Source organism: Seriola aureovittata, chromosome 6 (assembly GCF_021018895.1).
Source record: "Seriola aureovittata isolate HTS-2021-v1 ecotype China chromosome 6, ASM2101889v1, whole genome shotgun sequence".
In the NCBI taxonomy this organism is placed as follows: Eukaryota; Metazoa; Chordata; class Actinopteri; order Carangiformes; family Carangidae; genus Seriola; species Seriola aureovittata.
Window position 1 is genome coordinate 20,102,900 of NC_079369.1, and position 15,080 is coordinate 20,117,979.

The 15,080-nt window shown below is 40.2% G+C and overlaps 1 protein-coding gene across 1 annotated transcript in view; it reads left to right on the forward strand.

The window, feature by feature from the left end:
* jak1 (Janus kinase 1) overlaps positions 1 to 15,080 on the forward strand; it is a 38,252-nt gene that overhangs the window by 17,481 nt on the left and 5,691 nt on the right. Inside the window, exons 7-22 of the mRNA XM_056378168.1 lie at positions 941 to 1,059; positions 1,204 to 1,398; positions 1,990 to 2,147; positions 2,586 to 2,700; positions 3,488 to 3,686; positions 6,970 to 7,079; positions 7,991 to 8,143; positions 8,332 to 8,419; positions 8,504 to 8,631; positions 8,806 to 8,944; positions 11,386 to 11,537; positions 11,711 to 11,861; positions 12,713 to 12,801; positions 13,184 to 13,376; positions 13,815 to 13,939; positions 14,475 to 14,647. Of these exons, the coding sequence (XP_056234143.1) occupies positions 941 to 1,059; positions 1,204 to 1,398; positions 1,990 to 2,147; positions 2,586 to 2,700; positions 3,488 to 3,686; positions 6,970 to 7,079; positions 7,991 to 8,143; positions 8,332 to 8,419; positions 8,504 to 8,631; positions 8,806 to 8,944; positions 11,386 to 11,537; positions 11,711 to 11,861; positions 12,713 to 12,801; positions 13,184 to 13,376; positions 13,815 to 13,939; positions 14,475 to 14,647 (2,287 nt within the window). The remainder of the gene's footprint in view (positions 1 to 940; positions 1,060 to 1,203; positions 1,399 to 1,989; positions 2,148 to 2,585; positions 2,701 to 3,487; positions 3,687 to 6,969; positions 7,080 to 7,990; positions 8,144 to 8,331; positions 8,420 to 8,503; positions 8,632 to 8,805; positions 8,945 to 11,385; positions 11,538 to 11,710; positions 11,862 to 12,712; positions 12,802 to 13,183; positions 13,377 to 13,814; positions 13,940 to 14,474; positions 14,648 to 15,080) is intronic.

The following is a 15,080-nucleotide window of genomic DNA, read 5'->3' on the forward strand; positions in this document are numbered from 1 at the left end:
ATCATTCTGGTCCCCTTTAACCCTGGTGTATTGGTATATTTTAACGGGTTACATACCCTCATCTATTTTAAATAGTACATTGTAATCTTGGTCGGTTAATGGTTGGTTAATGGTCAGTTAACGAGTGCTGGCTATCGTTCAGGGAAAAAATTCAAAATGAACATCCGTATTCTCAACCTGTGTCAGGATTGGTGAATACAACAGCTCAGTGTGGGTTCTTGTTTCAGATGTAGTTTTACTAGAATTACAGGAGATTATAGACTAAACTCTTTGTTTACTAAAATAATCCCTGTGGGAGTCCATGTAGTAACAACTGGGGAAAAACTGCTGTGGCAAATCAAGAGAGGGAGGTTGATAAAATGATCATTATTGGCATGATGTGACAAAATGTAGTTACTACTCTACCACAAAACTGAGTTAATGTGTTTTTATATTCCTATTCCAATGTTTGTCACAAATAAGATGTATTGGATTATAGCGATTAAGTGATAGTGGTTAGTTTTGGTATGTTTACCTGCAGGGTCCCAACCACAGTTCTAAAAAAAAAAAAAAAAAGAGTTTGAACATTGTTGACACACCAAATATACCAAAAACATTGTGTGACTTAGTGCAGATGGTGAAAAGCAAAAGTGAAAGAAAAAAGATGTTTACACGTCACACCAGCCCACTTATCACATAGTAGACCAGACCCTTGATGATTCTAACCAGTATGTGAAGTTTTCAACCACTGATGCAGAACTGGATGGTTTGAGTAACCTATTTAAGATCAGAATCTTCTTTCAATATAAACATACAGTAACCATAGCAAATAAGACCTTGATTTGACCCGTTGCTTAATAATCACTGCCAGATTTTCCAAAAACATTAAAACCATTAAGCATTAAAATATTTAGTCTAGATGTGTAACTGCTGCGATATAATGTTTGCTTGCTCTTTCTAGGGTACAGCCAGAGCCAAGGGCAAAGCCAGAGCCAGAGTCAGAACATGGAGGCAAGCAGCGACATGCAAGTCCTGGTTACTGGTACCACTGGCATTTCCTGGAGGAAGAAGCCTGCTGCAGTGAGTGAAACAGTGTTTGAGTAATACCTCAGGGATCTCTAGTTTCACAGTGGTGAACTTTCAGTGACAGACAAATCTCTTATATTCATGTTTTTTTTCTTGTATAACTTGTGTGTATGTCTGCTATGTTTATCTTTAAATTAGGTGGTCTCCAAAGAAAAGGGCAAGTCAAAGAAGAACAAACTGAAAACAGAGAAAGAAAATGAAAGAAAACAGGAAAATGACAAAAACAAAGAGACAAAAGAAGGCTGGGTGGTGTTCTGTGACTTCCATGAGATCACACACACTGTCATCAAAGAGGCAACGGTCACCATCTATAGACAGGACAACAAGAGGATGGTGAGACAGACATGCAAACAAATCAAAGTGCACTGTAGTTCATGTGGGATCAACCTCTGTAATGTCAATTACACCTGAATCCTTTTCCTTACCTCAGTTGGACTTTACATGTTTATTTTTAACAGTTGTCTTTTCCAACACAGGGTGTAACTGCATCAATTGTCAATTTCTACATTCGTACATATTTAACACCAGAATTTGCACTCGAACACAAACATTTTCTAAATGTTTTGGTATTAAAAATATTACTTTGAAGATGATTGATTGTACTAAGTTCCTGTGGCTTCATTGTTACAATGACCTTCTGGTCACTCACAGTAAATACCATGTGTCTTAGTACAGCCATAATAGTTTATGTGACCAATTGGATCATTAACTTGTTGGAGCACAGCTGTCTCCTCCTGCATGCCATTAGTCATTACTGATGGTGATATAAACCTTCTTTTGAAAATGGGAATTAGTTTTATAATACATCACAGCTCTTTCAGATAGGCCTCAGGAGTATTGCGGCTTTATAATAGCTGATACTCTGATCACATCTTGTCTCCCTCTGTCTCTTGATCTGACTTCCCTGGTCTTTTCTCTTTTCAGGAGATGCAAATGGTTTCTCGTGCTGAGGCTCTGTCCTTTGCAGCCCTTGTGGACGGGTATTTCAGGCTGACAGTGGATGCCCACCACTACCTGTGCAAGGAGGTGGCCCCTGCTTCAGTGGTGCACAACATCAACGATGGCTGCCATGGACCCATCTGGTTTGTACTTGCAGCTTTATTGCTGGGATGTGTGTGTGAGCATGTCTCTGTTAAAAAACGCTTTTGCTAGACACAGGTGGTCTTTTTAGATACACACATCCATCATAAACTATCTGTAACTGCTGGTAATTTGGTTTTACCCTACCTGGCTTCTACCTCCCCCTGCACAGAGATCACTCTCAGCTTTTTAAAGTCAGCCTAAGTGAAGGTTTTCTGATAAAGGTTATTGTCATCCTCATAGTTAACCCATAGAACTTTTCATTGTAGCATGTAGCATGGTTTGTCTAAATGTTGTTTTTGTTACTGCTCCTGATAAACTAGTGTAGTCATCAATCAATTTTAGCAATCACTTTGTAGCTCAACTCTCTTAAAACCTTCAATCTACTTTTGATAAAAACCAAACTAATACTCCCATTTATTGTGTTTTACTCTCTCCAGTACGGAGTATGCTATCCACAAGCTGCGTCAAGAGGGCAACGAGGAGGGCACCTACATCTTGCGCTGGAGCTGCACCGACTACCAGTACATCATCATCACTGTGGTCTGCACTGAGGTAGACTTAAGTTTTTTCAGAGTGCAAACAAATAGAAATATTACCACTGGTCACTAGCCAAAACTGTTTGAAAATTTTAATAAAATTAAACTGAAATATTATTCCAGGAAGGTGCCACAGCTGTTGAAATCAAACCCACCCCTATTGTTGTTGTGTCTGTTAAATTACTACGGGCCACTCTCATAAAAATGTTTTAGGGAAAACTGATGTAAGATGAGAACATCTTAAGAAATCTGTCCTCATGGCCTCATGCCAGGAAGTGAGTCTTATGAACATGGAGCAGTGCTTTGTGGCTATAGTGAAATACAATAGGAATGAATCCTGTACATAACCACAGGTAATGACAGGCATCCCAGTGGATGCACTGGAGAGGCCTTGTGTTCAGAGGGCATGACTCACACAGAAGCAACAAACCAAATATTGTATAGTTTATTTTATATTGGATTAGAGGATGCTTAGGTTAAGACATGTCTCTACAGTGCACTGTAGCGTTATGAGTCAGCATGGGAGGAAACACTTGCACAAACTCATTCACAAAGCAGACTCACTGGGTCTTTGCTAAATAGCCACTGTTTACTATTTTCCTTTCATGCTCACACTCTCTCTGTTCTTCCTAACTCTTCCACATTTCATGTACCACTCGGCTGTTTTCATTTGTTAACTTTACTGTAAGCTAACTTTTACTTAAACTGTCTTCACTTCAGTTTCACCTTTGACCTTCCACTCTGTTTTATCATTGTTTCATTTTTTTAAACTATTCTCGCCCTTCCCCTCTTTCTCCAACCAGATTGACCTGAGGGAGTCTCGTCCTGTGCGCCACTATAAGAACTTCCAAATTGAAGTGGCTTCTGATGGGTACCGTCTGTACGGCACTGATACATTGCGGCCCACTCTCAGGGAGCTGCTGGAGCACCTGGAGGGCCAGAGTCTTCGCACCGACAACCTCCAGTTCCAGCTGGTCCGCTGCTGCCCCCCACAGCCTAGAGGTAATCTTAATGCAGAAAAGTGATCTACTCAAGGCACATGCAATAATGTCCAATACCCAAATGAACAGACAGATCAGATTTTCTGAGCACAGACCATTATTCTGAGTTGAGCCATGCATTTAAAGGGCTTTAAATAATTAAAGACAAAAGGGCTGACTGACAGCACAACTGTTGTATTTCTCTAAAACATACCATATGCGTCCCCGCTCAGTTTGTTTCTTTCTATTCAGATTGAAAAATGAAAAAACACTCAAGTAATTTGCAGTCCATATATTACAAGATACTGCAGAGCAACAGCAATAATGGAGTTTAGAGAAGATAAAGCTAATCAATATAATAAATCGGAAATGAGTATATCTGGTGGCCGTTTGTAACATTTTCAGTTATTTATTACTTGTTTGACTCTGAGCTTTTGTGCTGTGTTATATTAGCTAGCCAGAGCCAACAGTTGTTTTCAACACAGGGTATGCAGTAAAATAAAAGATTTGGAAATGAAAGGGTGAGTGCCACACACAAACTTATTTCAAGAAATTTTACTGGTTTACAGCAAGTTGCGTCATTAGTAAATAGTAAAAATGTCCATATGAAAGCTGTCATGACAGTGATAAATGCCACAGCAGGCTGAAAATTCTGCTTGGCATCTAGTAGTCTCTGCACCCTCTGTCTGTGCAGTACAACACTTCACTTTGCACTCCTTTGTGCAGAGCTACATCACAGCTGGGTGTGGTAACAAGTACAACAGACCACACCTAACAGTGATGTTGGGTGGGGTCAGAAGTGCAATAAACTTGAACCTTTCAACCTGTAGAGATCTGTGAGACGAAGCTTTGCCTCCATACAAAATTGTGAGTGGAGTGTAAGTCTGTGCATTTGTGTCCCCCACTAGCTGAGGGTAACTGAACCAGTGCTGGCAGGAACAATAAGTGTGTGTCTGTGTGTCTGTGTGTCTGTGTGAAATGGTGTCACGGAGGAAGAGAGTTGTAAATGTGGGTTTCCGGAGCCAAACTAGCACTCTTGTGTTTACTTCACTTAGGGAAAGGTGGAGTCATGTATGCATGCACGAATGGATGTGTTGAGCTGTTTATGTTTGTCTCGGGTTGTGTGGTGTTGATTATTATATGCACAGTTGTTTTGGTTTAGAGTTTGGCTTATATCTGCTTTAGAGAAAGATAATAGTGCTGTGTTATTGTTCCTGTTCAAATATTTATGATGCTATGCAATATCCATGCTCCCACAATAGCAAATAATACTTGGTATGCCTACATCCCCAGATAAGATAGAAACAGTTTGCTCTTACTTATTGTTCTTTTGATTCGGTGCATGGTTTTGATCTCTTGAAAACATTGTAAATAAATATATAATGGCAAATGGATGAAAGACGGACTGCATGGTTTGAGAGTGGACTGGAATTTCTCTATTTGTTCTAGAATTTGGGTTTTTGACATAAGCAAGGTTTGAATGTTGTCAAGTCTTAAACTCAGACTAAATGATAAAGGTTTGATTTAATTAGGTCAAATTGTTAAGGATTGGGTGCAGTGTGATATGTGATATTGGATGGTAGCTGTGGTTGCATGTTATGTTTGGCTTTTGCATAAAAACACAGATTTCATGTCACGGAACATTGCTCTACAACAATCTTTAACGGTGAATGTAGGGTGAAGCTGATTGAGTGCAGATACTCTTTTTTTTTCTTTTTTTCTCTGTCTCCCTGAAACCACAGCGTGCTGGTTTTGTCACAACATTAGACACCCACAGACACACAGGCACAGACCCACATGCACGTATAGTATGGTAACAGGCACAGTCCCATTTTAAGTTTGTCCTCCCACACATTGCTCTGTATATACAAAAAATAAACTGAATCAGTCTGGTAACCTAACCTGAATAGCTGTTCACATCATTGCCACATTGACGTAATTGTTGAGTGCTTGTTTTACCACATGTAAACACGGTTTTGCTTTCATGCTGAACACCAGTGCATATATGAAGTCCCATACATTTGTGGCATTGTTGGGTGCTGCGAAACACACTTCAACCCAAATTTACCTTACTACAAACAACATTTATTATCATTATAGGTTTTATTTGTTCTCAGAGTTCATTGTTGTGGTGTGAATGCACTGCAGACTTTTCAAATCAATCGAAACATTACCTTGACAACAATACAAGCTGCTGTGACATTCTCTGTGAGGGATTACCTAACACAATCACCACGTCTCTGCAGGTTGATTAAACAGAAGAATCTAAAACACTTATTACTTTTAACAATGGTCAGCAGTTATGTAAATATACACCTGTAGCATATACAACTTCATACTCTGCTCAAAAAAATTAAGGGAAAATTTAAATCAAACATCGGATCTTGATGAACAAGTTATTTAGGTTGAAAATCTTTACTGATGTACATTGTATAATTTATTGAGAACAACTTGTGTGAATTTCATTATGGTAACTCATAATGTGACATAGTGTGTGAGGCCTCCGTGTGCCTGATGCACTCCGAACATCTTCTGAGCATGCTCCTGATGAGTTGGCGGATGGTGTCCTGAGGGATCTCCTCCCAGACCTGGATGAGGGCATCAGTGAGCTCCTCGACAGTCTGTGGCAGTACTTGGCAGCGTTGGATGCACCGATACATAACATCCTATAGGTGCTCAATTGGATTTAGGTCAGGTGAACGTGAGAGCCAGTCAATGGCATCAATGCCTTCGTCATCCAGGAACTGCCTACACACTCTGGCCACATGAGGCCGTGCATTGTCCTGTACCAGGAGGAACCCAGGGCCTACTGCACCAGTGTAAGGTCTGACAATCGCTCTGAGGATTTTCATCCCGGTACCTAACAGCAGTCAGGGTACTGTTGGCTATGACATAGAGGTCTGAGCGAGCCTCCAAGGATATGCCTCCCCGGACCATCACTGACCCACCATCCTTGTCACTACTGGTAGCCTCATGCTACCAGTAGTGACAAGGACATTAGCAAAACACAAAACTAGAGAAGAATCAGTCAGGAAGGATAGGAGAGAGCAAAACCACATGCAAAACCATACACTTTTTGGGGGTTTTCTTGCTTTTGCCTCTCCATTGCATCTCTTATCATCATTATTTGCACCAAAGCAGGTGAAATTGATTCACAATCACTTGTGCTTGTAAATGGACAGATTGATATCCCTGAAGTTTAGCTGACTTGGTGTTATACTGTGATGATTAAGTGTTCCCTTAATTTTTTTGAGCAGTGTATAAAGACCCTGTATAAAGTGACTGTGCTTGTGTTTGTGCTGCAGAGGTTTCTAACCTGCTGGTGGTCACTAAAGAAAGAGCACAGGCCCCTCAGACACCCATAGAGGAGAGTCAGCTCAGCTTCCATCGCATTCTCAAGGAGGAGATTGAACAGGTATGCCCTCTCAACTTCATGTCTGTCTCACATGTTGCAACAGCAATGCAGTTCTTATAATGACGTTACAGGATGTCAATATGTAAGATGTAAAATTCTCAAAATAAATAATGAAAAAGTAACTCCATATAATATATTAAAAAGTTTTAAATGATTGCCAATGCATTTTTAACATTAACATTTAACATTTTAACAGCTTCCAGTGTGCTGCATGTTTTGTATATATAAATGAGGGTGACAAAATATTGAACAAATATGAAACAATTTGAATAAATGGAGCCTTTTCCAAGAGTACCACAAAGTAAAGTCCCAATATATACAAGTTATACAAGTATACCAGTTGAGTTATATTTACACTCAGTTGTTAGCTTATTTGAAACACTAAGCTGAAACGACTGCTGTGTAATGCAGTCCTGCAATAGATCTTCCTTCATGAATGTTATCATTAAACAGCCGTTGATTCACCTGTATGATCATTTTGGAGGTTGTAGTTTGTGGCGCTGTTGAACTGTATTGAGTTTACATCTGTTTAATACAGTTTCAACAAAGACTGAACATGATAAGCTTCATAAAGGAAGATTTATTGCAGGACTGGTCTATTATTTTGCATATTTGCACATCTACATCACATATCTGAATTTATTTCTGTCTGCCTATAAGTACTTGTCTTTTCATTTTAAGCATGCACAAGCAGATATGGCTTACAAGGAATAAACAAACTTTATATATGGGTTCCTCTAGACAGAAAATGTATTGAACAATAGTTTCAGAATCTTCATAACTGTGGAATTTGTTAAAAGCTTGTAATTTGGCTGCAGAAACCCTGTTCTTATAGTAGCCATAGTTTGGATTCTGGATGTAGGTATTTTACGCAACACTCTGCTTTCTGTGCTCCCTGCTGTGTGAACTAGGAGGAGCACCTCGGCCTGGGCACAAGAACCAACATTTACTCAGGCACACTGAGGGTGAAAAGTGAGGAGGACGAGGATGCAGGTTACTCATCCTTCCAAGAATTCAAGGTGGTCCTGAAGGTGCTGGGTTCTGGACACAGGGACATCTCCTTGGTGAGACACACTCACAGATACAGTTCATCCTTACACACCTGATCTAATGAGGACTTTGACTACATCCATTCTGTACCCTCTAACCATAGTTAACACTGACATTATCGACGAGCTTCTTCAAAATCTTAAATTCTAAAAGTGTTTGAAATGTGCCATGTCCGAAGTCATCTTTGTGTTTGTGTTGACAGGCCTTCTTCGAAACAGCCAGCATGATGCGACAAGTGTCCCACAAACACATAGTGCTGCTGTATGGAGTATGTGTCCGCCACCTGGAGAGTAAGTGGAAATTACAGGCAGAGTATAGGCACATGAGTGTATGTGAATGTGGTGCCGTGTCTTAACCTTTTTTTGTGTCACAAGATATCATGGTGGAGGAGTTTGTCCAACTCGGACCACTGGACCTGTTTATGAGGAGACAACAGAGTCAACTCAGCACACCATGGAAGTTCCAGGTGGCCAAGCAGCTGGCCTCAGCTCTAAGCTACTTGGTAAGCGAGGAAAGCACAAATACACACAAACAAATTATAGGGATTTAACCAAGGAAGTGTAGTTTACAGTGATGGCATTACCTGCACAATGTTCAACCTAATCTGAAAATATGCCCTCATGATTATGCACTAATACATTTGTTTTATTATGTGTGTTTGTCTCTGTGTTTGTAGGAGGACAAAAAGCTGGTCCATGGATTTGTGTGTGCTAAGAACATCCTGCTGGCCAGAGACGGACTGGGCACCGATGAAGGAGGACCTTTCATCAAGCTCAGCGACCCAGGAATACCAATCACGGTACTCACCAGAGAGGGTGAGCACAAAACACACACACACACACACACACACACACACACACACACACACACACACACACACATACACGCACACACACACACACACACACACACACCCTGTTTCACGGTTACTAAAAGTGAAACCTAAGTGACTGTAAAATAGCTGCCCATGGAAAATTTCCCAATAGCTTCCATTTTCTTAACGAATCAGCTTTAAATGAAAGTAAAACTAAAAGGAGAACACATGCAGTATATCTGATAAAGTTAAACTCAAATAATTTGGACAATTGATTGGTTAGTTGATTCAAATACATTCTGAGAGCTAATTAGAAGTCCAAGATACAAAATTGGCTGTAAGGTCAATTAAAACTAATTTACAACTTCATTAAATATTTGAAACTATTTTGGCCATGACACAGACTGTGTGGAAAACACTACTGTTGAGACTTGATCACATGAGTCTGATGACTAGCCACAACAAAGTAATGTCAAAATATGCTTCATGCTTTTACCTGTATGAACTAATAAGATGCATGTTGTAACTTCTTCTATGCACTTCTCAGAGATAGTGAGTCTGTCTGTCTGTCATCGTGGCAAAATGTGATCATGGAGACATTTAATGTTGTGGAAATTACCACAAAGGCTGTTCTGAATACTTAAGTGTTTATGTGTCTCTGTTTGTGGACAAATGTCACAGCGATAGCGTCACAACTGTTTGAGAAAGACTAAACTTTAAAGGTGTTTAGTTGACATCAAAATTATGGCCAAGTTCAAACATGGCTGTGATGGACTGCAGAATGCAGAAAAACTCAATAAAAAATAAAATAGAAGGAAAGAACATTTTGGATCAAGCAAATAGTGATAGGAATGATATTTGTCACAAAATCAATTACATTTCCCTCTCAGTCTGTAATTTGGTTTGTAAAAACTAGATCTAAGTTCAGGGAAGACAACACAACAAGGACATTTCTCAGATTGCACAGTTCCCCTCAAATGCCCGCTTCATGTTTCTGTTTGTCTATTAGAGCCAGAAGTTGTGTGATATAACACAGTGTGGTTGCATCAGCAAACCACAGGACGGACTGGAAATGTTTCTGTGCAAATGTCCATTGCTGCACACTCTTGGGAATATGCCTCTCTCGCTCTCGGTTCCCAGAACTCTTCTTCTGTCTTCTTCACATTGCCTATCAACCGGTCTTCCAGTTACACATCGATGGCCTCATACATAGATTTGATTGAACACATAGTGGATAAAGTGCTCAGAAACCCACTGGGAACACTCCCTTTCTTCCCAGCAATCTCCGATTGCTTTTCTCAAACCCTTCAATCTATGCATCACTTCATCACTTTCTTTCTTTTTGCTCTTTCTGTTTCCTTCTTTCTTCCCCTTACACCCACTTATCTCTTTTCCCACTCCCATTCCAGTCTCCATTCAGCCCCTTAACTGCTTCTCTCCCTCTTTACTCTTCATCCTGTTTCCCTCCAGTCATTCATTCTGTGTTCCAGTCAGAGGTGCAAGCACTTGGTAACACACACCCCTCATCTGATGTTATGGATTTCTGGAGCCAAAAAGCCAACCGTGGAGATTCGCCTTTTCTTCCAGTCAGTGATATATTTCAGTCAACTGATGCCAATGCCTTTTAGATGCAGTGGAGGCAGCTCAACATTTTAAGCCAAATACCCTCCCAGTCGCCCTGTCAGAGCTGCACAGTATTTTACTGTTGGTGTTTGGATTATGGTTACTCCCAAACAGTGCTTTGACATAAGTGTTTAGCATGGAGATTTTGTCTGCTTGTGGTCAAAGTGATAATATGGATCATATTTTCCCACTTAAAAAATTAGCACTACTACTACTACTAAAACCTGCAATTACAGTTTTTGGGCATCAGGAACAAGTTATGCAAAGAACTCTGACATATCTTTTAAGCTGATATGGCACATTTGTTAGCAAACTGTCACTTGTTTACACATTCAGCAGAGACGGGATCTCTCTCTTGTAATATTTAATCACTGTTGTATATGCAGACTTGTCACAATATTACATTACAAGCTTAAGTATGTAGAAAGAGAATAACGATCTTCAGAAAATAAAGTGTAACCATGTATGAAGAATATATATATATATATATGTATGTATGAGAAGACACAAATCACCATTTGTGTGTAAGAAATACTTATTTTCTTTGCTTGTTCGAAAGGTTAAGATATTATTTCCTATGATTCCACTGTGAGGGGCATGATTTGTCTTTGAGGAGATCATCACTCATCTTCACACTGGTGCTGTCAAACCATCACAATTCAGAACACCTTAAAAAACATTTTGCCCTAATTATTTGAGCCAGTGTATCTCCTACAGCTCACTAAGCCAAATAGTTTTGAGTAGACGCCACAGGACTTTAACAAATCTGTGTTTAATTGTTTCACTGTTGCTAAATTCGGACTTTGTTGGCCTCTCCAGAGTGTGTGCATCGTATCCCATGGATCTCTCCGGAGTGTGTCAAGAGCTCGTCTGCCCTGAGCATTGCAGCCGACAAGTGGGGCTTTGGTACCACCCTGTGGGAGATCTGCTATGATGGAGAGGTCCCCCTCAAAGAGAAAAAACTCACCGAGGTATGAGACACACACACACACATACACAGAAGCACTTCTCATGACTGTATATAATCATTCATACATCATGCCCTCAAAGTTGATGGCTATCCCAAATATTCCTTGTCTCTTTTTAATGACTTGTCCACTAACACAAATCAATAATCACATTGTCATGTCTCTGTGCTGAGCAGAAGGAGAGGTTTTATGAAAGAGAGTGCCAACTGGCCACCCCAGACTGCAGAGAGCTGGCTGAACTGATGACCCACTGCATGAACTACGACCCCAAGAAGAGACCTTTCTTCAGGGCTATCGTCAGAGACATTGATGTGCTAGAGGAAAAAAGTATGTGTTACGAGAATTTTATATATATATATATATATATATATAGTATACATACATAATTGTGTATAATTGGGTTGGTGTACATGTGAAGCAAAACCATAGACAGCAATTGTTTCTGGATTTGTTATTGCCCTTGTGTCAAGCTTTCCTGCTTCAACAGCATGCAGAAATGTAAGCCATTAAGATACAATTGAACAGTCTGGGAATGCACACTGCAGAACAGGATAAAAGCAGGTACAGGTTCAGAAATTCAAGGCGGTTGTTTTCAGTTGGAATACGACCTGAATGTTTTGCATGTTTTGTATCTCACCTAGCAGCAGCAGCAGCAGCAGCAGCTCATAAACAGTGCAAAGAGAGAGAGAGGGTTGTTTACTCGTGTTCATGAGGAAGTTCACTGGGTGCATTATCGCTGATCTGCCCCTCAGCTGGGCCCCATGGCAACTTAATAGACTCTGTTCTTCCACCTGCTGGTCAGAATTGGATACTGCAGTCTTGCTAAAGCTAAAGCTAAAGCTTATTACCCCTTGATCTTCTTATTAAAATCCCAAGGCAGGTACAAAACCACCTTAACTAAAACTTGTCTATTACAAGTATCACTCAAGAAGGTTAAATAAACTACTTTATAATCATTGATGATGGTCATACAGAATGAGATTTGCTTGAATAACTAATGACACAGTAAAAGTAACCATTTGTGTCGAAACCAGAGCAAGTGAAAAGTTACATAACCAAATTTTGGTGGAAACTTTGACACTGTCAACCACAATAGACTTCCTATGATGCAAGCGAGCTGATGCTGAAGAGAAGACCCAGCAGGTTTATGTATTTGTTTTCTTTCTTTCATTTCTCAGATCCATCTATCAAACCCCAACCTACACCAGAGGTGGACCCGACTGTGTTTGAAAAGAGGTTCCTGCGGAAGATCAGAGACCTGGGAGAGGTAAGCTGTTCCTGCCGTGCTTCTTTGTTTATCTCTGCACAGCAGATTTGATCATTTATAAGAATGATCAAATAAGCAAACAAAACAACTTGGCCATTTAGTTAAGATACATTGGTAAGTGTTTTACATTAAATCTCATTTCTTTTAGTGCATTTTGTACTGTGAGAACTAGAAGAATGCCCCAAGGAGTATTAGCATTCTTGTGGTGATGCATGTCCTAAAATGAGCTGTGGGGATTAAAGAAAATACAGTGGACAGAACAAAGAGCAGTTGCAGACCTGAAAGTATTTACACAGCGATGAGAGACAATTCTTGCTGCATGTAGAGCAGAACTAATACATGATCGTCCAAATAACTTAAATTTCTCATGTTCCTTGTGCAGGGCCACTTTGGTAAGGTAGAGCTGTGTCGATATGATCCGAGGGGAGATAGAACTGGCGAGCCGGTGGCAGTGAAGTCACTGAAGCCCGAGAACCGGGAGGAGCAGAGCAACAACCTCTCAAGCGAGATCAACATCCTGAAGGCACTCTACCATGAAAACATTGTCAAATACAAGGGCATTTGCCAAGAGGAAGGTAAGATCGACAGAGTGTACACACACAGAGATGCACATAAACACTGACCAACAGACAAGTAGAAGCCCACATGTGTGTTGTTGGACCTGCACTGTTGTCACTAAAATGTCTTCCTGAGATGTCACATCTGGTTGCTTTGGTGCTGAGTCATTCAAAATAAAAGCATGGTAAATACATTTCAGAGTTAGACAGCTGAGTAAAACGTTTGGTCATATTGGTGATTTAAATTTATAAAAACATTTATAATGTGCCTTTTAGAGCAGCTGAGAGAGGAGCAAGCCTTTAAGGATAGATGTCACCAGACACACACACACACACACACACACACAGACACACACACACTCTCTCTCTCTTTCTCACTCTCTCACTCTCTCTCACACACATTTTCTCTCTATATTAAAGCATTATGTCTGCTCATGAATTACTGCATGTTTATAGGTGGTCAGGCCATTAAGCTGATTATGGAGTATCTTCCACTGGGCAGTTTGAAGGAGTATCTACCCCGAAACAAAAGCAAGACCAACCTCAGCACCCTGCTCAGCTACTCTGTCCAGATATGCAAGGTAACGCAGTTTGTTTTCAGAGCTGTTTCCTCAGACCTGTTGACATTTAACTCGCAGTGAAACACCAGCTGTCAGTCTTTAATGTTTAACACCTTACTCCTGTGTAGTTACTGTCAATAATAAGCCACGCTCTAACTTTTTTTTTTTTTTAATGTTCTAACACTTCCTGCGTAGATACTGGTGGTGAGCTGCATTCCAAAACAGTAGTCATGTGATTGTCACATGATTTGATAAAGTTGAACAGGAACCTTCAAATGGTTACTGGCCAAAAACATCTCAGAAAAGAAATGTTGTGGAGGTTTCGTTGACGTAAAAGTTTTTATGTTGCAGCAAATACGATGTAGATATCAGTGAAACAGTGTGAATTGTTTTAATTACCGGTAATAGATGCTGCATCAGGTTTGAATCTGCAAGTTATTGGCTGCTCCTCTCTCACCAGACTTCAGTCGCTCAGTTAAAACAACACAAGGCCAAGAGGCCGCATTTCAATCACTCTGGATAATGACCCTGTCTATTTTTATTTATTTTTTCTCAGGGAATGGAATATTTGGGATCTCAAAATTACATCCACCGAGACCTGGCTGCCAGAAATGTACTGGTGGAGAACGAGACGACGGTGAAGATCGGAGACTTCGGCCTCACCAAGAGCATCAAGGACAATGATGGATATTACACTGTCAAGGACGACCACGACAGCCCTGTTTTCTGGTGAGTCAAGGGGAGGGACGTTAGAAACGCACTGTAGATTTTAACCTCTCAGACCTCACCATGATAGCTGAGATCTTATTGTTAAAAGAAAGACTTGGCAAAAGGAAGGAGGGAATAGAAAAGGGAGGGAGACATTAAATGAAAATGAATTAACTGCAGACAGATAATATTTGAATTGAAGAGAGAATTACTTTGTAAAATATGGAAAAATGATGATCCATTCAGGAGCAAATTAAAAGTCGAATATTGAATTGACTCTGGTGTCAGGTGACATATAGCAAAGGAAATGAATATAAAGAACTTGGTAGCACTGAAATGAATTGAAGGAATTAGGTAATGACCAGAGAATGACCAGAGAAACAGTGGAGTAGTGTTAAGCACCAGGCACTGGGTTTGTATAATCTGAGCTGGAATAATCACAAGAGATTCTGTT